General features: G+C 41.4%; 1 protein-coding gene across 1 annotated transcript in view; it reads left to right on the forward strand.

Moving 5' to 3' along the window:
• The first annotated feature begins 892 nt into the window (after window positions 1-892).
• The window catches only part of GALNT10 (polypeptide N-acetylgalactosaminyltransferase 10), a 46,657-nt gene continuing 19,862 nt past the window's right edge, over window positions 893-27,687 (forward strand). The window contains exons 1-6 of the mRNA XM_068409277.1: window positions 893-948; window positions 1,811-1,949; window positions 5,172-5,338; window positions 23,834-24,019; window positions 25,676-25,859; window positions 26,758-26,875. Of these exons, the coding sequence (XP_068265378.1) occupies window positions 1,840-1,949; window positions 5,172-5,338; window positions 23,834-24,019; window positions 25,676-25,859; window positions 26,758-26,875 (765 nt within the window). The 5' untranslated portion in view covers window positions 893-948; window positions 1,811-1,839. The remainder of the gene's footprint in view (window positions 949-1,810; window positions 1,950-5,171; window positions 5,339-23,833; window positions 24,020-25,675; window positions 25,860-26,757; window positions 26,876-27,687) is intronic.

The following is a 27,687-nucleotide window of genomic DNA, read 5'->3' on the forward strand; positions in this document are numbered from 1 at the left end:
TTTTTTTTTTTCATTCTAGGAAGTTCTAGCCTGTGGAGTTCTCTCTGTAGGTCAGGAATTAAAAGGGAAGAACCTCTAAATTCTTTGTGTAACTACTTCAGCAGTAATGATACTACAAATGACTTGCATTTATACTCTACCAGCATAACTGCAACATAATTGAAAAAGCATTCTCAGAGAAGATGTTCTCTTCTTGACCCTAAAACCTGCTTAATATATTTCCCTTGGATTTTGGGGTGTCCGCATTTGAGACATATCATGGTTTTCTCTACACACACCGTAGTCTCTTTGATTCTGGATTCATCCCATCTTTCATTTGCTAACTTGTTCCCAAAGCACCCATTGCTTTTGAATTTCAGGAACAACACCATGAAAAGAGCTCTAATTGTGTTCAGTGCAAGCTCATGCCTTGTGTAAAATTTGCTTTTAAGTTGAGCAGCAAGAGTCTTAATAAATGACCTTTTAGATCTTATTTTGATTTTTATTCAGGTATAGTAGTGTGCTCATTAATTATGATCCTGCAATAGGTCTCCCATTACAGCTTTATTGTTAATTGAATAGGATGTAAGATGTATTGCATGTTTTCAAAATGAAAATGGGAGTTTTTAATAGATTCCCTGATTAAGAATACTGGTCTGCATACATGATGGTGCCCTGGAAAAAATATCACTTAACAGCTATAGATAAAGTGCTGTTCTGAGGCAAGCAAACGTTGCTTCCTCCCTCACCCCTTTCAGGGTAAAAACTACTTGCTTGTGATGATCTTACCTTAAGGAAGATGTTTCCTCTTGCGGGAAAGGTTTCACATGCTGTGTATTTGATATATCTAATCTTTTGTTTAAAAGGCATCATATGTGAGGCAAAAGAAAGACCCTTACTTTGGTGATGGACAAAGGAAAAAGGACTGGCATAACAAAGAAGCTATAAGGAGGGACTCTGAGCGTGTAGGTATGTAAGATTACTATTAAAATGTTTTAATACAGATTGTAATTTAGTTTGATTTTTATTTGGTAGTCTGAGTGCAGAACAGCATGTCCAACTTCAGGGTCAAGATGATGTTCTTGACACAATGCAACACTTATTGTGTGTTAATCCCAGTTAAAGCCTTTTCCCCCAACTCCACAATAACCATTTTGAGGTGAAAATATGTTGGTAACATCTTGGTATTTTTAGGATAGGTGCAGTATTGATTTTTAAAAAGCTTACCAAAAAATGTGTGCCTGTAGCTCTCCCAAAAATGGGAGATCCAGAAAGGAAGAAGAAGGATAAGAAAAATGTTCTAGATTATAACATTCCTGCAAGTTTTATTCCATAGTTCTGGGTTTTGACTTGCATCATGCAGAAGGGCCCATTTTGGATGTCACAGCTTTACACTGGTGTGTCTGCAAGGGCTCTACCTCCTCTGTGCAAGAGCTCAGGTTGTTAAATATACATATCCATCTGTGCAGAAAAAAGCAACAGTGATGAGGTGTTCAAACCATATGTATTCTTCCTACAGTGAAACAAAAAACATTCTATAGATGCACCACAGCGTTGCCATAGTGCTGTCAACTGTTCCTGATGTTGGAAGGAAGACTTTTAACTCCACGATTTGCACAGCTGAGTGGTTTGTAGCAAAACTGCTTATCAGATAAAATTTACGTTGCCATGGTTGACCAAGTGCTAAATATGACATAGAGCACAAAACTAATGAAGGAATTTTCCAAGGGCTATAAAATAACTGCTCACCTTTTGATATATGGATTAGTTTCTGGCCAGTTAAGCACCAATTAGTAGTAATGATGCATGTTTACTTTCTGTCTACCTATAGGAAATGGAGAACAGGGAAAACCTTACCCAATGACTGATGCAGAGCGAGTGGACCAGGCGTACAGGGAAAATGGCTTTAATATCTTTGTGAGTGATAAAATTTCTCTGAATCGCTCCCTTCCAGACATCAGACATCCAAAGTGAGTATATAGTTTGCATTTCTACAAGTGAAAGTTTACAAGCCCTAAATTACTACATCTGCAGAAGTGTGCTTTTTTTTTTATTATGGACTCTTGTACCTTTGCTCATCGAATACAGTCCTGTCACAGCTGGGTCCTGTTGTCTCCTTAATAAAGGACAGTGTATAGTAATTGCAATGGGAAATAGAGGAGACCAAATCTGTGGGAAAAAAAAAAAATCTCCTTTTGATTCCAGAAGACTTAAAATTACCAAAAATGTGCAACTCTGCGCAGAAGAGATTTTGAACTTAACCCAGAGGTGGCTACTTCCTTCACCTCTTGCAACATGACAGTTCAGTTCCTGAGCCCACTGACATAGCCAACAACTTTGAGCAGCTAATAAGGTGGAGCTATTTCTTTCTGTAGTAGAAACTGATGTAAATGTCCGACTCGGTTGACAAATGCCTTAAGTGTCATCAGGTAATGACTTTGTCACTAAACCCTCTGTCCAGTTCTTACATTGGCCACTAGCTGGAAATGACCATGAAGTGCTCAGGAGATTTGAGTAGCTTGACTCAACTATATGAAGAGTTTTATCAGAAACCAACATCCTCACAAAATCCTCATCAGGGTTTACAAGTAGAAACTAGTTCCACTTGAATCCTGGCTTTTGAGTTCATCTATTTTTGGACATTATCCTTTAGGATGATGTCAAACTGGATTTTGTGCAAGCCAGAAGGAGTTTTTCATTAGCAAGAGTGCTTCAGTTAGGACTTAACCCTAGTTTATACAAAGCTGAGAGGTTTCTAAATACTGTTTGTGCCGTTCTTAATCTGAAAGCATTGTTAGACATTTGAATGAAAGCTTGTTTTGTGTAAAGCCATTTTTATCACAGTTTGGTGAATCTGAATTCAACATCTACTTTATTCATTAAATATAACTTCCAGAAGTCAGGTTTTATAATTTGTTAGCTGTACGTTTGAGAGATTACCCCTTCAGCTGTCGCTGCAAACTAATTAAATACACTGGCATGACACCCTTTCTCAATATATACTCATAAACCAGAGTGGTGAGTATAGCTCCATAGATATTTTAGGCATGCAGCTGAAATGTTTAAATACAGAGATAAATCAGGTAACTGAAGATACTTGTTGATCAGCCCGTACTCAAAGTTCTAGGAAATAAGAGTTTGCTAACCTAAATTATACCCGGCCTCTGTTTACAGGGGCTACCACAGGCTCTGAGAATTTAAACTTCAGCCAATGCCAGTGTTTCCTCATCTGAGGATTTACTGTATTACCTCACATTCCCCATTGTTTTCCAAAGTTGCTTACTCCTTGTTGCTAATTCTGCTATTTAAACTTTTTTAAAATGTGAAACTTCTAACTCCAGTCCCCAGTTAAAATTAATAAGTGAAGTGTCTGGGTCACCAGCAACTTAATCTGTGATTAATGATACCGCTGCAGCTGGTTTGCTTGTTGCTTGACACATCCTTTCCCTCAATGTAGTGAGCTAGAATTGTGGAGGTCTCAAGGAGAGAATAAACAGCGTGTGTATAATGGATGCTAGGATTAGCTGGGCAGGGAGCGGGGTTACGTGTAATGGAGGTTTGCAGTAAAGGAATTAATGACTGAAAAGGTCTGTTGTGCATTTCCTGTGCCCAGTAAAAAAAGTTGTACTTGAACTGGTTTGGTTTGTGTTATTTGGGAACTTGATGAGGGCAATTTATAACAAAGTTCGGCTGAAATGAAGTCTGTAAGGAGGGTTCTAGAAAGAAGCAAGCTGTGTTTTGGAGCACTTGCTTTACCTAACCTTTTGCATACAGTAAGAGATAATAGAGACTGTTGTTTGGAGATGTGCCTGCAGACAGTGGGGGTGTAAGGAGAAGGTGAACTGGGGAAAAATGGGGCATCTGTCCTGTCCAAAGCTTTGGGGCCACAGTTGGGATCGTCCCCAACAGCCAGCTGAGTGGGGAAGGACAAAGCAGCAGCTAATGTGTTTGCTCACATCTGAGATGGTTTGTGTGGACTTGTAGGTACCAATAGTGTGTCACCTCTGCTTTCTGTTAATCGTGGGAATCAAGGGGCTAGGAGAGGGCCTATACTGGATCTAACGGGTACACACACCCAAGTGTTTGTTTCAACAGTCGTGTCTTCCCCTGCTAACATTTCCTTTAAGTGCTTCTGGGTTTTCTAATATTAAATACTAATTTTGCAAGTCTTGTCAAGCAATGGTAGATGTGGTAGCTTGGAGGGAAACAATTTCTCTCCATGCTTAATGGTTAAACTTAATAGCTAAAGTTTGCCACTTGTTTAAGTAAGAAAATGAGAATTCCAGTTTAAGAAGAATTAGGAGATATTTGGGGGCTCTTGTTTCATATTGGAACATAATTATAGCTAGTAGCTATCTCGGAAGAAGGTTAAGATTGCAATGCTAAGGGCTGCATAAAAACTTTGTTTTGCATCTGTGCGTTGCAGCCGTAGCCTGCAAGCTCTTGGCAGTGCCCCAAGACAATTCATTTGACCCAGAATAAGCTACTGTCCTTTCACACAGGCATGACAGTCCCTTCCTGTAACCACAGATTTATTGAGCTTGTATAGCATAGGTGCATCCTGCTCCATTCCCTGGGAAAGGTACCAGGAAAAAGCTGCCACTGCCAGAGCTGCTTTCGTTCCCATCGGCCCTTCCAGGGAGCGGGGAGGGAATTACCGCGTGTGAGCGTGCACTGTGTTGCGTGGGCAGTGAAAGCCTCGCTGAGTGCCTGGCAGGACAGAGTCTGCAAATCAGCTCTGGTGCAGGCTATGCGAGAGGTCCGGTGTCGTGGCAGGGCAGGGAGCAGAGCATGACTTCTGAAAAAGAAATTCCTCTTCCTAGTGACCTTTGAGGTATAAGGACAGGGAGAACAAGTATTTTAGAGACTTTTGTATCTTAAGGTATAACTGAAGTTTCCTTTAAAAGCAGCTTCAGCACCTAATAGATTACTAGGTGCTAGACACCTAATGGGTTGCTAGGTGTCACTGGCTATTAACAGTCCTCACTTCGTATGTGTTTTTTTTTTTCTTGCCAGGTAGACTAGATCAGGTCAACACTGGCTTGATAAGGCCTGAAAATTGGTGGGGTTTCTTTCAGGCACTTTGCATCAATTTGAGGAGTAAAGAATGAACTAAGCTACTTGATGGTAATTAATATGGAAGTGCTGCTGTTTTTTGGCACCACCTTTTGACTTACTCTATCTATGTCCAGCTGCAAGAATAAGCTGTACCTGGAGAAGCTTCCGAACACTAGCGTGATAATACCGTTCCACAACGAAGGATGGTCCTCTCTCCTCCGGACAGTGCACAGTGTCCTAAACCGCTCCCCTCCTGAGCTGATAGCAGAGATAGTGCTGGTGGATGACTTCAGTGACAGAGGTATGATAATTTGTATGTAACATCTCCACCTCTGTTTACCTACCTATGCTTACCTACCTAAGGAATCAAAGAACTTGCAAATATGTGTATAATGACTTGAGGGTTTTTTACTTGCCAACAGCAGAGCTCAGGAGAACCTTGCTCCAGTACATTTGAAAGGCCAAAAGTCTAGCAAAAAACTCATGTTCCATATTCAGTTTGTGCTGGTTTAGCTGCTGATGGCATGGGCTGGCCTGTGTTTTGGACAGTGTGAATAAACAGGGAATCTGGTTTTAATGTTCTGCTATGGGCCTGTATAGCCCTTAACATTTAACCCCAGAGTTAAATGTTTGATGCTTGGAATACAAAAAAAAAAGCAAGGGAATAACTTACTCCTCATGTTCTGCATTTTTTTTCTAGACACAGAAAATGGTAAAAGAAGCCTTGATAAAAGGTTTCCACCTTGGACTGCCTGTGATTTGCCTTACTTTTCTCCTGAATTTTGTGATCCTGAAACGCAAATCTGCAACATCCAAAACTTTGACTGCTCTCGCTTCTGACTTGCTTGCAACTGCACTCCTTATTTTGTACTACATCACCAGGAATAGTCATTTGGGATTGAGTTTAAGTGCTACGTGCAAAGACATGTAGTCACTGGCATAACACACCACCACAACTGGAACAACCACTTGTAATTGCAGCAGCAATGTGTAGATGTAGTTGCTGAATTTACTTGTTCCGTAGCATAAACACAAGGGGTCTTTTTCCCTGAACCATTGAAATGCTATTGGGATATAAATTAAGCTAGAGTTTACTTTATGTCTTGTAGTTTGCACCCTTGCTATGGTGGAAAAGGCAATCAAGTGAAGGAGGAATTAATACCTCTATTGTGTAGACATTGCATATCTAGAAAGATCACATGGAAAGTCCTCTGAAGTAGCTGGTGTTCTCCTGTGTTGAAGAGGGTACAGTGACTTTAAGGTGTTATGATCAGATCTAGCAACTCTATTTTCTCATTGAAAGTTACTAAGACTATTTAGCTTTATGAGCTGCAGAGTTCAAGAGTCCTGACACTGAAATTTCTCAACTGGGGGAAAAGAGCTCTCTACATGGATACTAAAGGGTACACCTCCAAAAATCTGACACATAGGAAGCTCCTGAAATGAGCCTGGAAACAAGCTCATGAGGATTTAGTGTTCTGACCTATACTGACTTTCAAATAACTGCTATCCAACAGTTATAGTATTTGCTCTAAGGTATGTCTCTAGTTTGCAAGCAAGGCATGCTGGTTTGAACAAATCAATGTTATATGAAATAAGTATTTCTTTAGAGGATTTTCTGACTAAGCTGGGGAGGAAAAAAAAACACCCACCCTCCCACAAGGTCTCTTTATTGCTACTCAGTCTAGAAGCAAATTAGACAAGCTCACGCTTAACCACAGCTGAATTGTACAAACAAGTTTCTTTTGAGAGAAGTGGAAGTAATGAAATCTGGTTTCCTGTGGATCTGTTTTTCCTCATTCTCTTGCCCTTCTGACCAGGCGAAAGGGAGCGCTCCTGGCTCTCCCACCCCTGCTCCTCGTCAGTCTGTACACGTGCTGTTCGTCCAGCTCGCTCTTGCTCTGTTCCACCTGCCTCTGATAAGATGCAAGCTCTCCTCCGTCAGTCATCCATCTTTCATACAAAGGTTGCAGGAAGTAGCTGAGATTAATTTGTGTGCAGCATCTATTTATAGATGGATATAAAAGACTGCTGGTGTTGGACAGTGAGCTAAATTGTCGAGGGAAGAGAATGACACACACACAAAGAGAGTGCTAATAAAAAACTTTTTGTTTTTAACCAGTGTTTTCCTGCTGGCTCAGTTGATCTATGCGTGTTGAGACAATTACTGGGTAGGATGAAACATTTTTCCTTCACTGCTGTCAGTTCTGTATCATCACTGTAGAGTTTCCTGCTGGCTGCTGCTCCTTTGCCAGCAGTCAGCATTCTACCTTAACCACACTGGGGTTGGCTTCCGCATCCCTCCCTGGGTTTAAATAGATCCTTAGTCTTCAGGAGCCTGTTAAGTCCTAAACACGTGAGCTTGACTTGAAAGGCTGCTGGTTACAAATTTTTGGTTTTAATTTATCCATTGTATGTATTTAAAAAAAAAAACCGCAGACACTTCAACCCAATACCTGAGAATTCATAATTTAACCCATCAAACTGAACTGCAGGAAGGAGTGGGGGCTCCAGGAAAACTTTTACTTCACATGCTATATGTTTGAAAAGGGCACGTTCTTGGATTTGGACTGTTAGGCCACTGCTCTGGTTATTTGTTTCTCATGATTAAATTGGGCAGGTGGTAAAAACCCTGTGTCCGAGCTGATCATCATCACTGCTGTGCCACAGAACCAGTGAGCAGTAAAAAGAATGAGGAGAGATTTCTTGATTTTGTTTGAAAATCATAAATGATTGTCCTCTGCGTTGTCTACAAGGTGGAATACTGTGCTTCTATTTTAAATGCTAGTCCCACAGATTTGTAACAGCATCTTTCTTCTAAAATTATAGAATCACTGTTGGATGTAGTGGTAGTAGAGGCCACATTTGAGACCAGAGAGGCATAGTATGAACAGTAAATGTCAGCTTCTTCCCCAAAAAGATAAGCAAATAGTCATCATAAACTCCCGTGAAAAGCAAAAGATGAAAAGAATAATCGCTCAATAAAAATCTTATTTTTTTTTTATCGAGAGGTTGCGCTGACAAGATAAAATATCAGATATACTCTGCTGTACGTCATGATGGCCTTTCACTTGCGGATTGTCTGAACAGACCTCCAGCACTTTAATAACTCTTTAAAAAGGACTAACGTCCAAGAACTTGGCTTTCCCTGGCAAGGGGATGCTTTTGCCAGCATTTTTTGTGTACTGACCTGTGTTGGGGTTAAACATACCAGGCTTTGCCAAGCTGCCCTTGAGGTTCTGTTAGCGTTGCTCTCTCGTTCTGCTATTGCACTGGTTTCTGTAGGCCGTGGTGGTAGTGCCAGTCGTCAGCCTTTTTCATCCGTGTGTCTCATACACGGAGAATCTTTGCTTCACATGAAGTAAAGAGGACTTTGCTAATAATAGAAATAGTAAGTATGGAAACCTGGCTACTGCACACATCAGTGTTTTTTCTGACAGATGGTACTTTCATAGTTTTTCCATCTGTTTTTAAGCTTGGGAGTATGGAGTTTTTGGTGTGACTATGAAGAGAGTTGAGAAGTTGGCTAACGAAGTGATAGGAGAGTGACAACAGATTTCTGGGTTAGTTGGTGGCTGCTGTGGTCTGCAGCATACCTGAGAGGCAGCTGTGTTGCTTTGCATTATTGGAGCTCTCGGACAGATGAATCATCATCTGGAAGTGTCAACAGCCATTTATTTCTTAATTTGTTTGAGACAGACAATTCTGTGACCTTTAGTAATAAACATTTTTCAACCAAAAAAGGCTGTCCTGATGACAGCAAATCTTAACAGCAAGCAACAAAAGCTTTGCAAGTCGTGTTTTTGAAATGTTTCCTATGCTTTGTATTTGAAAAATCAAAATGTGCTGGAACAACTTGCAGTCTGGAATCTTTTTTGCATGCCTGTAGTGTGTAATGCAAAGGACCAAAAATCTAGTCTTACTTTGAACAAATGTAGTGCTGGCTTCCACACCAGCCACAGTGCTCTGGGAAAGGCTATCTATGGTGGGGTCAGTCTGATGCAGTACAGTGGCAGCATCCATCTTACCTTGAGGTGTGGTCCATGCTGTCACCTCCAGCAGCTCTCTGTGCTGACACTTGAATCTTTGTGGGGATTCTCTTGTTAGGTTGAGTTACCTTAAAAGAAGCTGCTTTCCAGCATGTGCCATTGGTCACGACAGAGTAAATATTGTGGGGCTATTTTCTACTTTCTCTAATAACAGTCTCTAGTATTAACGTAGCATTCCCAGTAAGGCAATGATAGCTTATGCTTTTTTGGGATGTCTGTGATATAAGGACTTTCTTCTCCTGACCACAAGCATTTCAAGACAATTGTAGGGATTTAACGTGCAGAAGAATATAGGTTATATTGAAGAAGGAGGCACCCATTCAGCAGACTTGAAGAATAAGAATTAACCTGCCCAGTGGTGTCTGCCTCTTCCTGTGTGCTCCTGAGAACTGCTAAAGACCCACAGACTGACCTCCTCAGATTAACCTCAGCTATTTCAGGGTGGTCCAAAATAACGCCTACCCTTCTGGATAAGCAGAACTCAGAATGCAATACATGTGAATTACGACTTTAGCATTCCTGATCATAAGAACGCTTAGCTGTGGCAGTCCTGTGTGGATTTGTGGCTTCACTTTTAATTTCTGTAGCTATTCTTTAGTTCTGATCTCAGTTAAATTAAGCCTTTTCATATGCTGGCTTGCAGGGTACTAATTATATCCCTCTGAGCTTGTTGTTACCAGAATGGCCTTAAGTAAACTAAAATGCTTTTTTCATGTATATCAGTTTTCTCCCGGGGACTGTCAGATGTGCAATTTGTTTGCTTTTTGATTATTTAATTACAATGCTGCTGAGTGGTAAGTGGGTTCTATTATATCATAGAAATGGGAGGAGGGGAAGAGAAGTTGAAACGCAGGTCAGTTTGTAACACTGCAGGTTTTTGTATCGGCTCTGATGGCATTTTGTTATTGATAGCAGGCAACGAATAACGGACAGGCAGTTCGTGATTCTTCAGGGTCTACTTCGGTCCCTAGACCTACAAGCTGAATCTGGCTGTGATTGTGAGAAATTGAGCCATTCATCTCTAGTGTCTATCCTAAACAAAATGGATTGTTGGTCTCCATCTAATTCTTGTAGCTTGTGGACACCGCTGCTGTATAAGCTATCTCCATGTTTGCATGAACAAAGGTATAGCTGTCCTCTGTCTCTCACTGGGTAAAGGGACAGCCTTAAGCTAAAGGAACAGAGGGCAGAGGATGGCACATTTTCTCTTTGCAGGATGCTTGTCTAAGTCTTCTTTGCTTTCCACCTGATACATTTTGGTAGCTCTATACAGCAGTGGAACATCAGGTATTTACTACTACTGGGTGAAAGGCAGAAGTCAAACTCTCCTCTCTTCGATCTGTTTTGGAGAAGAGATCTCTTTCAGGTGGAGGCTGGACTGGAACATGTACAGAATCACAAATAGTTGAGATTGGAAAGGATGTCTGGAGATCATCTAACCCAACCCCTCTGCTCAGCTACAGCAGGTTTCTCGATCTTATTCACTCAAATTTTGAAAATCTCCAAGGATGGAGACTTCATGATGTCTCTGGGGCATCTGTTCTGCTGTTCAGTCACTCTTATAGTGACTTATTTTTAAAAAAAAAAATCTTATGTTTAAGCAGGATTTTCTGTACTTCAATTTGTGCCCAAGGACACCCACGTCCTCTTCTGCAAAGCTCCTTGCCAGCTGCCGGGTCCTCAGTCCGTACAGGTGCACGGGGTTACTCCTCCCTGGGTGTGGGAATTTGCATTTCCCTTTGTTGAACTTCATGAGGTTCCTGTTGGCCCATTTCTCTCGCCTGTCAAAGTCCCTTTGAGTGGCACACCAGCAACGCCTATGTGCATCCTGTGTGCCCCAATGCCCTAGTTCCCTTGTCGAGTTGCCAAAAGGTGTAACTATCTAGGGAACACTAATTCCCCTAAAACTTAAACTAATTTTTTGCATTTGTGTGTTTATCTGGAACAAACTGGCATTCACGTGTTTTTCAGTCCTTCCTTTAATGTAAAACGTGGTGGGGTTTTTACCTTTTCACCCTTTGCAGCAATCGAAAATTTTAAATTATTCAAGACATTGTAAACTTACTGTGTGCTAGAAGACTGTGACTCAATTGCTGAATATAATTTGAAAGAAACATCTTGCTGCTTACTTGGGGCTAACTACGTGCAGAGAGGAAAATGTACATGGCACACAAGTGGTTCAGAAGTGCTTTGGGTATGTCTTATTTTATGGCTTAGCTTGACAGCAATCAATGATTGTGGCTAAGAGCTTAAGTTTCATATAAAAGTCACGTTTCAGCAGTTATTTGCATATTGACTGACAGCCTGTTCTTACTCATTTTAAGACTGCTTTTGTATAAATTACAGTGTTTTAGAACAAGTGTTGTCCCTTGTTGAAGAATGAGAACTGCAGCATCAGTTGTTATATGCAAAGCACTGTGTTGATACAGTAATAAAGTTGAATGTGGCAGCACTGAAAATACTGCAGTCTCCGAACATCGGGGTTGTTCTGGAAGTGTCAGCCCAGCTGGGCTGCCTGCCTTACAGCACTGCACGTCTGAACCGTGACAATACATGAAGACTTAACATCCTTCGTGCAGTAACCAGTCAAAATCTGTGCCTCTGACTGGGAGGCAGTAACAGTTTCAGCTGAAGGAATTGAATGTATTTAACCCAATGTGACAGTGACATTTGCAGAGTCGCCCTTCTGGCTTTTAGATTAAACATGGTATATTTTAGGATGTGCTTATCCAAGAGGGATGCATACTTGGCTGTGTTTGATTTCGAGGAGAAAAGTTTGTTATAAGCAAGAGGTATGGGATCTCATTTTCCCTTGAGGAGTTCGCTGTGGAGCTTCTGGATTTCACCTTCATCTTTCTTCCAAGACTACCCTGTTTCCTGAACAGTCCTGAAAATATTTGTTTGTTCAGCCTTTGTTTATTTTTTCTTATTCTTTCCCTGCTTTTACTCACTCTTTTTCTTTAGTTGTAGTTTTTTCTGCAGGACTTTGTGCAGTAAGAATTCAAGCTGCTCTTTGAGGTTTGAGACAGCGAAGCATTGCGAGCCCAGACTCTGGCATGTGGCCACTGCTCATCTCTGAAAGGCAGCAAGAGACTTTTAGGCCTTTTAATAAAGGAGTCCAAGGAGTGTTTTCTACAAGCAATGTCATCTCAGCCTTTGGTTTTGACCAGCTTTTCCCCTTTGTTTGCCCTCTCCCCTCGTGTACGGCCAGTCAGCTTCCTTCGCTTTGCACTGTTGTGCTGTCTCCACACCTCCTGTAGCTTGCTTGAACGTTTACTAGCAGGGGAATCTCTGAGCCCATCCGTTCACCGAGCGTCAGAGGGAAGCCACAGCCAAATCCCCCTTTTTCCCCTTTAAAGATAAATCCCAGTGACTTTCTAAATCTCTTTATATTGCAATATAAGTAATTCTGGAGGTAGCCATATGGGATAATCTGAATGGAAAACCAAATGTGGGTAAGGCTACTTGGCTGAACCATGAGCAGCATAATTGGGTCTGAAGGGCAGAAGGCACGAAGTAGTGTACTGGAGGGAGAAGGCAAGGGGTGATTAATGTGTCGTTTGGTGCAGCATCAGGTATGTAGCAAATACAACTCTGTTCCATTAACCACATCTGCCAGGCCTTAATTGAAAGAAATCATGCTCTTAGTATCTGAAATAGAAAAGGGTTTAATACTTGAATTCTTTTTGATCTTTAAATGGAACAGTAAAGGATTTATGCAGCTGAAGCGATTATCTTTTCATCTTTAGGCACATGCATTGTAAAAGTCCTTTTTTTTTTCCTCTTAAATGCGCTAAAGTGCATCTGGTTAGTACATCTCTAAATATGGAGTGACTGTGCTTAGGCCAAAGTGGTGACAGTCTTTCTTACTGAATTTAAACATGATTCTTTTAAAGCTTTTTACCTTAACGTATTTAAAAAAAGAAAAGCCAAGCTTTTCTTAGGAAACTATGCTTTTCCACAGCCTTTTCTTAAATGTTGCTTTCAAGGTCTCCTGTAGAAGTTGTGGTAACTATTGTCTCAAACAACTGATAAAAAGATTATTATTGTAAATTAAGTCACAGAATAAAGAGGGTTTTTTCCTTGCTGTTAGAATTCATTGCAGACCATCTCAGGTCTGTTTAGACTCTCATAAATAACAGCTTTGCAGTAACTGTCAGCGAGATCTCCTCTTAGGTAAGTGGGAGAAGGTTGGTTCGCCCCCCCATGATGTAGATGTCCGATTTTGATTTATGAAAAGAGAGTAATTTGTTATTCTCTATTTCTGGCAGTGTCTTGTGGGTGTGGGACACTTTAGACAACTGTTAGTGACAGAACTTGCTCTGGATCTGCAGTGAAATGGGATTCGGTTTTATGTTTTCCTTTTTCGAGTATTCATTTTTAACGTGTCTTTAAACACCATTTCTGTACTTGTGCATACCCTTCATAAAGGGTTATCTAAAACCTGCATTGTTTGTTAGGCAACGGCTGAGGAGTATTAAAAATACATTCTCTAGTATTTTAAGGCACCTAAGGGCCCATTGTAGTGGTTTACTTCAGCTTTTTTGTGACAGCCTAAATTAGCTAACCAGTTTACTTTTCATCATCTTGTATTTATTACTTTAACATCAGTTGCTACAGCTGAAGGATTCTTCTAGAAGGGAGATGAGGTGGCTTAAAAAGGTCCAGTTTACTATGACCTCTTTCTAAGCTAATTATTGTGTAGTGAAGGATGTCTGGCAAACTAAAGTTTAAAAAAAAAAATAAATAATTGAGGAGCATAGTTTCCATTACAGCTCATTAAATAAATCTAACTGTATTGCTTGCTACTAAGAAACCCTGTGCGTGTAGCTTCTATTAGTGGAAGCTTGCAGGAAAACAGCTTTAATTTTGTTCTCCTCACCTTGAAGTACACGTCCTCATCTGCTAGGAGTCAAAAACCTAGATATCTGCCAGCTGCAGTGCAAATCAGCATTTTAATGCTTTACAGCTGCTTCTCGATGGAAGTTAATTAGAAATGTGATTTGAACACCCTCTGCCAGTACTCATATATGATGTCTATTATTGGTAATCATAGTTTCTGCTATTTAAGCATGCATTTTGGGTGGCATTGACAAAGCAGCTGTTACTGCACAGGGAATTTGACAAAGGTGGAAACTTCTTCACTTTGAGAAAACTGGAAGGTAATGCTGCTGCAATTTACAAATAAAAGTAGGTAATCTACAACACATTCCTTTTCTGTATGGTTTTAATTGCAGTGGTATTTTCTTAGTAAAGAAATGCCACACTCATTCTCTCAATATAGCATCTATTCATAAATGTCGTGAGCACCCCTGTTACCCATAAGCTAGGTATGCGTTGATGTCTCCACTGGAACACAGTAGTTTACCATGCTAAATGGTGGAAGCCAAGGCTGAAGATTTAAAAGCAGGGTACCTTCAGCTATCGGTACTACCCTCTCCCCTCTGTCATCCAGCTGAAATGAATGTGTCAGGTGAGAACAATATTGTCCATGAGATGTTTCAGTGTTGGTATCAGCACAGCTGTGAACAGTCTTGGATTTGTGCTTCAGGATTCAATAAATTTCTTGACCTTTCTGGCAGATGTCAGTAACTTACTGTAATAGTTGCATTTCTTGCCAATAAAGTAAATAAGAGCATTGGGAAGTGATGGCGAAGAGATGTAGAAGAAAAGAGTAAAGTGTGAGTTTGTAAAATATACTTCTGATATGCCAGAATTTGTTAGTGCAAGTCAAATGTGTCTGTATTTTTCCTGTAGCTGTGTTGGTGATTTTTTCATTTGACAAATACTTTGTTTTCTGTTCTTTGACATACAGACTAGAAGACAAATATATTTTTTCTCTGTCATTCATGGTTATTAATATATGACCATTATTGTAGTAATGAAGAATTATCAGTTAGTTTTCCAATATTCCATTTGGCTGCAAACCCAAAGCAAAAATTTTGTAGGTCTGTGCTATTAATTTTAGGCTTCATAGTTTTTCTTCCTCACTTAGACGCTTGAGATCAAAGCCTTTGGACTCCAAAGGGATGCATTCCTACCAAATCAAAGCAACTTTCAAGTGGGTTACAACTTGGACCTAATTGCATATTCTCTAACAAAAGTTCGGAGCAGAATTTTCTGATAATTCTTGTGCTCTTTCTGGAATCTGTCCTTATTTATCGTTTTGCACAGAGCAAATACTTACAGGCCAAGAAGTTCTTTGTATATGAATACTGTTGATAACAGCAAAGCTGAAATCTCTGAGGACTGGTTTGGTTTGGGTTGGTTTTTTATTTTTTTTTGCCTTTTTTTTTTTCCCCAGCAAAACTCAGTGACTTTTAAGGCTTTAATCTTGCAGCTTTGATATGTTCCAAAATGTTTCAGCCTGAAATGTCTTAACACTTCATCTGCCTGCATCTCTCCAACTGATGGCAAGTTTTGTTCTTGCTGTCGGTGGTAGGCTTTAGGTTCATGTCATGATATCCTGTCCAATACATCGCTATCAACAGTGGATGTGTGCTGACATGCTCACCGGGAGCAGACACAGCTAACCCCTCTAGCACAGCAGCTTGTTCTGACTCAGTCCCTGTGCACCCGCTCTGTTCTGAAGCCTGCGGGTTGCAGAGGAGTCCTGTTCAGTTGGGTTTGTTCTGTCCTGTGAGCAAACTTCTGAAAGGCTTTTGCACCCTTGCTTGTCTCTCCAGTGATCAGAAAGCAGTCGATGATGTAGAGTAAAGGCAATTCAAGACTAATCTGATCTCTCATGATTTTTAACTCAAGTACACGAAGTGGAGTATAAATTCACAGGATCCTGAACCAGTGTGTGGTGTGTATGTTAGCCTTGGACTGCTGGAAGTGGTGATGCCATTGGTATGGTGGCTTGCCTTAATGTTTTTCAGTGTTTTCACCTGCCTATACAGTGTTTATCAATTTAGTAGAAGTGTGTTGGCACTGAGCAGGAGTGCAGGCATTCTTTTGGTTAAACAACTGGATAATCAGAAACACTTGTTTGGCCTTAACATGAGAGCACAGATTCCCCGGGTTGAAGGCAGTATTTGGGACAGTAATGCCCTTCCTGCTAGTCACCATGGCTACGTCAAACTTGAGCTGAATGTTAAGTGTGCTGCAAGGAGTTCACTCCTGTTTCAGCTGCTACAAAGGCTACATGGGCCAAGACTGCAGCTATCTAGTCTGTATGTCAGCAAAACGTTCTCTCTGATGTTAAAAGCAATCAACAAGGAAATGAGTGAGTCACAAAATCACCTCTTTAGATCAAATGTAGTCAACAGAAGAGGAAAAAAACTAAGTGGGTGCTTTAATCTTGATACATATTTAATGAAATGGAAAGGGAGAAGAGTGATGAGAATGACTGTTCCCCCTGGGAAAGATGGGTTATGACACAGGAGGAAAAATCGATATTGTGGGTTGACCAGGAAGTCAGTATGCAGGGCTTAAGAACTGATGTATATGCCACAGGTCAGCTTCACTGCTTCTAATGAATGAAAGACACTTAAACGTTACAGCTTGAAGGAAGGATGAGTAAATGGATTTTCCTGGATTCCCTAAGGAAGAAACAGTTGGAATAGATTTCCTTTACAAATGAAACTTTCCTGAGAGATTAAGAAGTTATGCTGTAGCTAAGATGATTATTCCGTGTGTACTTCCCTGCTTGGAAATGCAGGCTACTAAATTTCCCCTAGGGTCAGGGTGTATTTATATGCTAATGCCAGTAAATGTGAATTTTCTCATTTTAAGATTACACCTTTGTCTCTGCGTTCAGTACTATTATCTCCTGAAGCCATAACTAAGCAGGGTTTGGCTGTCTGCTGTAGGGTGGAGGAAGGCATGAGAAAGTTCCCTTTGCAAATTCAGGAAGTAGTTGATGGTACAGGGAAGACAGCAGAAGTTGAGGCACTTGAGTTTATCGAAGCACACAGCACAGGCTCGCACAAGTGGTCTTTGCCCCGGCAACTTGCAGTCTGGCTTATTTCATAGGTCCCACACTTCCACTTCTGTGCACTTTATTGTACCTAAAATGGAAGCTTGGTTTTAAAACATTTGGAGAGAGAACAAAGCCAATAAGATTTCCAGAAACCTAATTCTTTTAATCTTTGTTACAGTCTAAACAGTGATGACTGCTATATTAGCAGGTGAAGTGGTAGACTTTCAGCTATTGTCCCATGCACAGAAACCCTTTTTCCCTCCCCAGTTTTTGTTTTTAAAGGTGTGCTGAGACCATTCTGCTGATGCAGAATGGGCAGTGGAAACTGGGCCCCCTCCCCTTTAAGAGTCTACCACAGAACTGTAATCAGTGAAACAACAGATATTATTTTTTTCCCTTCCCAGGCTTCTTTGTTGGTAAGAAGATTCAGCTTGGAAGGCTGTGATCAGCTTAATCAGTTTGCTATTATTGGGACTGTGTTCATAGTACAACTTATTAAATCAGTTTATTATCCTCCCAACCAACCTCAGTGATCAGAGAGTGAAAACACTGAAAGAAAATTAAAACTAGTGCTGCCTGTTTGGATAACAGCACATTTTGCTGTTTAAAAGGATTGCTCATCTGCACCAAAACAGGGAGAGAAGTTAATTTCGATGATGTAGAGCTTTCTATTTCAGGGAGGCCTGGCTTGCACATTGTGATAGATTCAGGAGGAGTATAATTCATTCTTAAATTGTTAAACAGCACGTTAGGGCCAAGTATCTAAGTAAAGATTAATGGATTCATTTGTAATCTTTAACAAGCATGTCTGTGTGTGGGAGGGTAGGGATGGGAGGCTGGGATAACCTGTAAACAAATGCCAGATGAGCAGTTGCACTTCAGGTTTTGGTGGCTGGAAACCAGCAAATGTACCCTGCAGGGAGAGGAAACCAGCCCTGTCTGCTTGAAAGGGAATTCTGCAGATCCTCCAGCCCTCTCCTCTGTGCCATGTGCCCTTCAGCAGGAGGGGGAAAGTGCCCTGAATTGTCAGAGCGCAATGGCTCTCCCGTCTTCATATCTTCAGCCTTCTGTGTGTAAACTGAAGGAAAGCACCTGGGCAGGAGGCAGGGTACTGTAGGGCAGAGGGAACTTCGGTTTCACCAGTGGCATCTGAGTAATGCAGGAAGGTATCTGGGAGTGCTGCTCATTCTGGGTTGGGTTGATGGTACTCAGATGAGCAAGGGCACTAGAGCTGCAGATGTGCTGTACAGTGTAAAATTCAGAAACCAAAGCTGATAGGGTCGAAAGTAACATATGAACCGTGAAATGCTGCAGTAGTAGGACAGAGGAAATGTTTCCCTCATAATTCTTTCTCTAGCCATAAATCTGTATCATAGTTTCAAGTCCTGACTGGTACTTAAAATGAGTTAATTTTTTTTCTATGACAGATGTTGGTACTCTCTTCCCTGCCAAATACTACAGAGATGTTACAGGGACATATATAAAAAGATGTTATGCCAACCATGTTATTGCTAAACAAGCTGTTTTGAGTCCTAAAAGCCTGACCCCATCCTCCTCTGCAGAGGACAGTTTGCCCGAGTGAAAGTAAAGGGTTTGCTTGCAGCTCCTGTGAATTCAAATATCTGTGAAAATAAAGGTTTCATGGGATGGGACAAAAAAAATCTTCTGTCTTTTCAACCCAGGGATCAGTTAATGACCTTGGCAGCTCAAAAGCCTGAGCAATGGCCACATTATTCAAAACATTCAACTTGAATCCTTCAAACTACAGAAAGCAAATGTGTGTGGAGCACCTCTTGGTTGCAGCTGCCCAAGATGCACTGCAGTCAGAGGTGGAGATCTTAATCATATGAGCTCTGGAGAGTCCCAAAGTGCCACCAGACCATGAGTCTGCTCTAAGAGAGCCCAATGATTTCCTCAGAGCAACACCCATCTTTGTGTCTCAGGAGAGAATGACCTGAGTCATCAGCTCCACATCTTTCAAGCAGCATCTCCTGCGTAAAAACAAAACAAACTCTCAAGAGCCCAGTAGCTGTATCAGACCTGCTTTTCTTCAACTCTGCTAACCTAGTGGGCAGCAGCCTAGCACAGTTGCCCAGGGAGGGAGGTATGTACCAGTTGCACATGGCAGTGGGTTTTGTAGGTGTCTATGGGGAAGGTAACCACCCCATAAGCAATTATCTCTAAGCAGGTGCTTCAGGTCTTGGTATGTGATTTGGGGGAGGGAAAAGGGCACAAAATGGGTCAGGCTTCATCTGTGAGCTGTGACTACAGTGGCCTGCTGCTGTCTGCAAAACTGAGCTGCGTGAGCTCAAGGGAATGAGGTTCCTTTGTACTGCAGAGCAGCTCTTGAGGTGAATAGCTGTTGAACTTAAAGCATACAGGCAGGATGTTAGAAACTTGAGAATTGCTGGATCTCTTCTGCTGATTTCTGTTGGAAAATGACTTTGGTTGGAGCCAAATCAATTCAAAATAGGCTACAAACCTACTGGTGATTTTGCACAAGCCTCTGTGAAAACGTGGCTGAGCCAATGGGATGTGAAAGAGACAGGGAGGATCCAGACACTGCTAAGTGGAGACAGGCTGCTTGGTTTGCCATGGGGGGACGTATTGAGGTAACTTCTGCTTTGACGTGAACAGTTGAGTTCCACGGACCCTGCAACTGCAGTGCTATTTAAGCTGTTCTAGTCCTGTAGATCCATGTCTAAGTTGCCTTGTTTCTCATGCATTTGCCTCTTTAAGCTGTTAAAAAAAAAAAAAAAAATCCTTGGATTCGTCTGTTCTCTTCTGGCTTCTGCATATGTTTGTTTTTGAAGTGGTAACATTTCTTAGGTGCCTGTTCAGTTGGCAGATGTGCAGTGGCTGGAATGAAAACTCAACTGGACATAAGAAATTCCTATCTTGGAAAGTCCTTGCCATGCTACAAATGGTCACCAGACTAATGGCACCTGAGCTCAGTTCTGCTTGGGTGGTGAGGCCAGAAGGAAGAAGTGCAGTGAGACCACCACAGGAATTTGACCTAGGGGGAGGAAAAAAAAAAAAAGTTATTTTGGAAATCTTTGTGACTGCTTATGTTAAGCAAGCCTGCCGTTGAAGCTTCTCTGTTATCTTCATATAGTTTTATTTACAGCTCAAAATAAAGCACGCAGTGGTTCTTGACTGGTACTGTTCATGTATACACTGTATATCAAGTTTATTGCAAAGTCTATTAGCAGGCTACCAGCCCGGTTTTTAATCTGCAGATAATCTTACTCTCATTTATATGTTTGGGCTGTATTACTTTGCCCAGCGTAGGCACAGCCATTGGAATCCATCCAGTTCACCTAACAACTTTTATTAAAGAAAATTGCCCTTGTAATAAAAATCACTCAGTGTGACAAGATTCCATAATATATTTTTTTACAGCCTCATAAAATTTTGTAGCAGTTAATGCCACTTGTTTGTTTTTTTGAGATTTTCTTTTAAAAGCAAAAATTGACTTAATTGTGTCAATATTTGTAATAGAATTAAATAACTATTTTCCATCCGAGTGTGTGGAGGCCGGGCTGGGGGGCAGGAATAGTGCAGGGATAAGGAAATAAGAAAACCTTGTCTTTAAACAGTACATTTCACTGTGTTGTGTACATCGTTTGTGAGATCGCTTGGAAATCTGTGACTCTTCAGTAAGGGAAAGGAGATAGGATGAAGTCTGCTCAGTTGCAGTTCAGGATACGTAAGTCTCAACCTTATAAAATGCGACAATCAAGCATGGATTTTTCTACAGCAATTGGGAACAGCTTATCTAAGCATCATCCCTCCTGGCTACGAGGACAGCGCTAGGTACGTGTGTGTGTCCTGCATCAGTGAGAACACCGGGGTGCTGATGGAGTACCTGTAGCTTTTCCTTGCTTCTTCCAGCCGTCAGAGACATAAGAAGATTCCTAATGTGTGAGACGTTTCTTACCAATGCAGCGCAGAGCAGGCTGCTCGCTGCAAGCATGAAATGCTTTGGTATTTTTTTTACTATGGAGATGTAGTAAAGGAGAACCAAACCCAGCTTTTGGGAACAGAGTGGCACGTGAGCGGATTACAGTTCCTGCTGTCTCTTTGTGGATTACTCACCGAAAACTCTGTGGCTCCTGTGCCTTTTTTTTCCCTCCAGTTACTCTATTAAATTGGGGAAAACTCTCAGTTCTTAGCTGCTTGCCCATTAATAGCAATAAATCAGTTTGCTTCAGGTAGTCTGTAGCAGAGCAGTCATCATTGTCACTACAACTATGGCCAACTCCACAGTGACTTTTCATTCACTTGCTGGTGGGTATCTTCCTGTGTGAGAGCAGCTCCAAACACATGCTGGTGTTTCTTGGTAGCAGGCTCAGCTGTGCCGTGCTCATACCCCTGGGGGAATTGGTTAGGTTGCCTTCAGGTGTCATCACAGATGAAATTGCACAACAGACCAGGACAGTTCAGAAAGATATATGACACCAAAACATAAAATCAGCAGTGCACAGGTGGAAGACAAACCTCTGGGATCTTTCAGTCTCATTTTCTCGTTTCTATCAAAATAAAGAGTTGCAGAAAGTCTCTATGTATTTTCCATTGTTTTGGGGCTTTGGATTTTTTTAAGACTTTCCAGTTCTTTGTAGGTCTAGTTTAGATAACGTAAATATTGTTGGGTCTGATGTGGCTACTGTTAGGGGAACTGGACCCAGAGCTTCTCTGTGATGGTTACCTCCTTTATTATAATGAGCACTGGCAGCCACTTTTGTGTTTATCTTGTTTTGGGTAGCTTAACTAAGGTGTACCTTCTGGCTTGGGCTTAGCTGATTTATTCTTAAAGTGAGGATTGTTTTTTCTCTTTTCTGATGAGCTAATCTTTTGTCATAAACCAACAATGCCAAGGGATGAGCTGTGATGTGAAAGAACAGTGGTGGTGGCTTTTCTTTTTCTTTTTTCTACCTTTTTTTTTTTTTTTGGCTTTTTAAGTCTACCCACTGCCTCAAGAGGAAGGCAGCTATGCTAATAATATATCTAGTCTCTATGGAAAGCCCTTATTTGAAAAATCTGTAATTGAATGGACAAAATTTTAGGTTGCTTGAGAGGATGTATTCAGAAGAGACTTGAAAAGGATGAGGGAAAAGCATGCTAGACAGCGAGAAGTACTAAAGGCTCTATTGAGCAGGGAAACCTATGTAGATATTGTGGGACAATTAGACCTGTCAGGCAAAACACTAAAATGCATTGGTGAGCAAAAAATCCTGGGGAATGTTAAATAAAGCTTTGAAAAGGGCACAGGGCTTGCTAGGAATACCTCAAAAGCAAAGAAGTTGATTTGGGTGATCTTTGAAGGAAGGCAGGTGATGGCTGCTTCAAAGAGAAGGTGCAGAATGTGTGTTAGTCATAGGGATTTTGCCCATTTTATAGCTCCAGTAGCTAAAACCCTAAAGCACAATTGCTGGGTCAGCACCATGGGGGAAAGCTTATAACTTAGTTAAGTTTATTTGCCCTCTTTGCTCTTTTTAGAGAGCTGCTCCAATACCTGGCTTCCCTGGTGCCCTGTTCAGGGGCGCTTTCACGCTGTCTGCCTTTTCAGCCCCTGCCTTTCATCCCTGCTTTGGAAGCCAAGGAAGGCTCTGCTACACAGGCTGTTGATGAAGGAGCAGTACATTTCATAGGACATCTCACTGCATCTGGGCAAAGCTCCTGCTTTGTCCCCTATAGTCAAGGCAAACAAACCTGTGGGGTTATTTATATTTGAATGATTGCCTCCATTCAAGTTTTGTGTGTGAGATTTTAAGATTATTTAATTGCTTAGATTTGACAAACTAGCTCTTGCCTAGCAAGGCCTGTTTCCTCGACTGGTTGCTGATGGCAGTGGATATTGTGCGTTAATGAACAGTCCCTGGCACGCTGTGAATGGGGTTTGCTGTCAAGTAAGTCAAAACTTCAGATGCCAAAAGATCAACCCCTTAGTGATTAGGGCAGCATCAGCTCTTGGCCTATTTTTATTTTTTTCTTTGGTGCTTCAGTCTTTGATGTAAAGATAGCTCTGTGCCCCTGACTCTTTATGCGGACCAAGCTTTTTATTTCTGTGTCTAAACAAGCTGTCCATTGTTTTGATCACTCAGTGATCTTTTTCTGCAGCTTTCCTGTTTGAATTCTTGTTAATCGTGGTGACCACAAGTGTCTGTGCTAATTCAGATGTGGCTCCAGTCCATATTCAGTAGCATAAATATTTCCATATTTAAATGCAAATATCTCCTCTGATAAGCATTTTATGTAGCCATCCAAGTATATAGAGTGGCTATGCCTGCCTTGCCGGCTTGGAGGACGTCTGACTAGGCTTTTTGTTGTTTTTTATTTATGCATGAGTGGTTGGTCGTGTTTTGTGTTTCGAAGAAACCAAACACAGCGTAAATGCACTGGGTGCAGTTTACTTCTGGAAGTAAATTGTCCTGGTTCTCTTCTAAGCTGCACTGTTTTTCTGCAAAACTGTCTGAGAATCCCTGCAGTCTGCTCTGATAAAGTTCTCCCAGACGTGTGCCTGCTGGCTTTTTATTCCTTTTCCTCTGCTGTTTTCTTTCTCACCCTGTTCTCCTCCATCTTCTCCTAGTTCCTCTTTTTTTTTAATTGCTCCTAAGGTTTTGGAACATCTTCAGAAGTCTTGGTTAAGAAGTTATGATTAAACATTGGATTTAAATAAAATTATTCTTACTTCCTTTTTCCTGTTATTGCATTTGTTAACTGTTCAGGACCTACTTCCAAAGACATCTTCTTCTGGTAAAGAAGGAACTGCATTTTTAAGAAATTAGTTGTTACAGTGTTTAAATTTCTCATTCCCATACAGAACACCTGAAGAAACGCCTGGAAGATTATATGGCCCAGTTCCCAAATGTAAGAATTCTCCGAACCAAAAAGAGAGAAGGGCTGATAAGAACTCGAATGCTGGGGGCCTCTGTGGCAATAGGGGACGTCATCACCTTCTTGGATTCCCATTGTGAGGCCAACGTGAACTGGCTGCCACCTCTGTTAGGTAAGCGCAAGGTGCTGAATGTGGCTGAAGACTGAACTGCTAAAGAACTGGCAACGGATGTTGGTGTTGAATTTGTTTTATTTCCGCCTGCTTATTTCCCCTCCTGCTGTAAGTGGGCAAAAGGAAGATGAAATGTCTTAAAAGGGAGAGCAAACAAAAGAAACAAAACAAAAAAACAACCGACCACAAGATTCAGGTGAATCGTTGGGAACTTGTAGCCCTTAATACAAGATTTTTTTTCTGTTCTAGAGTCCTGCACTGTACAATAACCCTATCATATGCTTTGCTTAATTAAAGAGCAGAGATCATGTTCTGTTTCCTCACTAAATGAAATCTTAAATAATTTACAGCTTGCTGGATGAGTAAACTATCACATGGTCATTCAGCAGCTTGCAGAGAGGAATGGCTTTATGATACAGAAAAGGTCTTTACATACAGTTTTTAAGTAGCTTTTAGGGTTTTTTTTCTCCTCTGTAACTGTATTTAACTTCATAGTCTGCCAGCCTGTGGAAAATACTGCTTGTGAATGACAGCTGCTGGTATGTATTTGTAGAACATGTACAGTCCTTTCCAAGGCAGTGCTTCATCTTTAAGGAGGCATCAGTTCTACAATGTCGGTTCTTTTCAAGGATGACTAATTGAAAGGACAGTGCCTTCTGTTTCTGGTACCTGTATGCCTCTGGCCAGTGCCAAACTCCTTTACAACCCTATTGCAAGTGACCTGTCAAAGCTCTCTCTGAGGTGTGACTTTGTTGAATAAACTGTGGCAACAACAGTCAAGTGGAGATTTAAGAAAAACTAGTCAGAGTCGTCAGCAGGATTGTTGGATAGTAATACTGTTGCTTTCACTACAGTTTGTATCTGGTAATAGTGCTGAACATTTGCAGCTTCATGAGCCCTGGGGAGGGAGGACAGAATTAGCTCAAATGCCATTTAAACAAGAACACGTAGAGTATGCTTTAATTTTAAAGCATGGAAAGGATCTGTTAGACGTGCATTGGAAGCTGAAACATCATTTGTCGCCTCTGCTCTGAAAGTTAACTTCCAACAAGAGACCGTCTCAGTAATAAAGTATTTAAGAAGTTCCAGATGTTTATGCAGGAATTAATTCTGTCTTGTATTATTTGGTTGGAAGAAAAGGTTGAGGGGAGAAGGTACACTTGAATTTCTTGAGCCTGCTGAGAGTAGTTATGCCATTAGTCTGAATTGCTTCCTGCCAGATTCTGGCATAGCAATTAAAGCTGGGTGGTACAGTGGGTTATTGCCCTGGCTTTGAATCTGTGCAGAAGGGGTTCACGTCCCGGTTGCTCATTAAAATGAGGACTGTTCACTAGGTTCAAGCTTGCCTGGTTTTAGCCTGGCGGTTTAGATATCTGTGGTAGTGTGGCTGTGTCTTTCCGTTCTGCTTCTGGGTGATGGTCACTCTAGCATGAGTGTTTGGTGTTTTTATCTCAATAGTTCCAGCTTCAATATCTCAATTATTGCAGAAATACCAGATAAATTGATATGAGTTGGAGCATCTGCCCAAAAGAGCACTAACGGGAAGAAAGCTGAGTCGCTCTTGGACAGCTTCGTATTTTGATGCTCTTTTCTGTAATTTCATGATCAATGGAACCACCCGGTGCAGGTTTTCTAACATGTTTCTCCAATCTTCAGATCGCATTGCCCGAAACCGCAAGACTATCGTTTGCCCTATGATTGATGTTATTGATCATGACCACTTTGGATATGAGACTCAGGCTGGAGACGCAATGCGAGGTGCATTTGACTGGGAGATGTATTACAAGAGGATCCCTATTCCTCCTGAGTTGCAGAAACTTGATCCCAGTGATCCCTTTGAGTAAGTTACTGAAATGCAGTGTGCTGAGAGCTGGCTAACAAAATAACACCCTGTTACAGGGTTGGTTTACACCTCAGTGTAGTAAAAGTCAGAAGCTGGTGTTAAGCTACTTGCTTTCTTGGCAGCTGTTTGCTTTGTTGGTTTAAAAGAAATGCATTGTGTAGTAGCTGTGAACACTTTCCTTTTCATTGCTATTTTTTGCCACCTTAATTCCTCGCAGAAGTTAACGTTTCATTTAAAACTGTAATTTGTAACATTTAATATGGTCATTTATTACTGAAATCTTTCAAACATAACTTAGTATCCCTAATGCTCTGCCAAAAACAACAAACCAGTGGCAGCTTATATGTCATTCCTAGGTGGGGGAAGAAGAAAACCTAGCAGAATAGTTACAGCAATTTTGATGATTGCAGTGCGTTGCAGAAGTAAATCTATGATCAGGTTATGTTCTGCTATTGCTGTGCTTGCCAGCATTGAGACTGTTCTGCTGTCCGTTATACTTCTGCAATATTCAAAAAAACCCTCAACAAAACACTTTTTGAGGTCAAGCTCAATGACTTGATCGTACTACTGAGACAAAAGCACCACGTGTGCAGCACATGGGTCCCTCTGGGAGAGGTTGTATCCTGTCACTTATTGGTGATCTCTTTTGCCTGTTTGGAGGAAGGGCATTGACTGGTCCTGAAGGGAGCCTGGTCTGGTCCTCCTCATTTGCAAGTGGGAAATTAGTAGATAATGCAAAACCAACTGTTTGATGCTCCGACAGGGCTGCAAAGGCACCAGCAGCACTGGGTGGCGAAAAGAATATTTGTCAACTCTTTCTTTGTTTTTTAAATGTTTAGCTGGAGATATGTATCTTTGAATGTGTTTGTAATATGGAGTCTGGTTTTTCCTTAAGGTCTCCTGTAATGGCTGGAGGACTGTTTGCAGTCGATAGAAAGTGGTTCTGGGAGCTGGGAGGGTATGATGCAGGTCTGGAGATATGGGGAGGAGAGCAGTATGAAATATCCTTTAAGGTGAGCTATGTTCTCTGGAAATTGCTTTTGTTTTGAAAAGTAAGAATTGTTCTGAGGCGCAGAATGTGAATGATCTGTCTTGTCCTTGCTTTTATGTGTGACTAAAGGTGAAAGAGCTGGGAGTAGTAAGATAGTACACAGAAGAAACAGCGATGATGTGACCAGTCATTTGTGAGGGTCAGTTTTGGAGCATGATTAGCTGGGGTGTCCCCTGTTCTGAGGTCACAGCTTCAGATGCATGTGCGCTTCCCAGAAAGGGTAAGTCAGCTTGTGTGGAGCTCGCTCTGACTGTTAGGCTTCTTAGTACTCACCCTGGCGAGAAGATGAAATACTCTCCTCCTTGAGGGAAGGAGGGTTCAGGCAGCTCAGCGTTTGCCCAGTTGAGTACCTCAGTCCTGATCTTGAGTTCCCAGAGATGAGAGTAACTTACTGTCTGTAGTCAATGCATCTGACTCCTGGCTGTAAGGAACTGAGGCTATTAATCACCCTGTAAGAAATCTTCAACAAGTGGGATAATAACGATGTTGCTGGCAATGATTTCAGATCATTATCTGCCTGGCATGGGGACAATTCTGTTACTGATTGACCAAGCTGTTCAGCTGAGGGCTTTAAAATAAGAGTTAGCCAGACGACCAAAAATGTATGCTAATAGTAACGAGTTACTGTGACCCACAAAGACTTCTGGTACCTGTGTTATCTTGGAGTGTGGCACTCTGAAATCTGATCTAGGAAGCCCCCTGGCATGTCCCAGACCACTGGAAGAGGGGGGCTAGTCTTCTCTTCAGTGGTGGGAATCCTTTCCATAGCCTGGA

This window comes from Nyctibius grandis, chromosome 10, assembly GCF_013368605.1.
Source record: "Nyctibius grandis isolate bNycGra1 chromosome 10, bNycGra1.pri, whole genome shotgun sequence".
Classification (NCBI taxonomy): domain Eukaryota; kingdom Metazoa; phylum Chordata; class Aves; order Nyctibiiformes; family Nyctibiidae; genus Nyctibius; species Nyctibius grandis.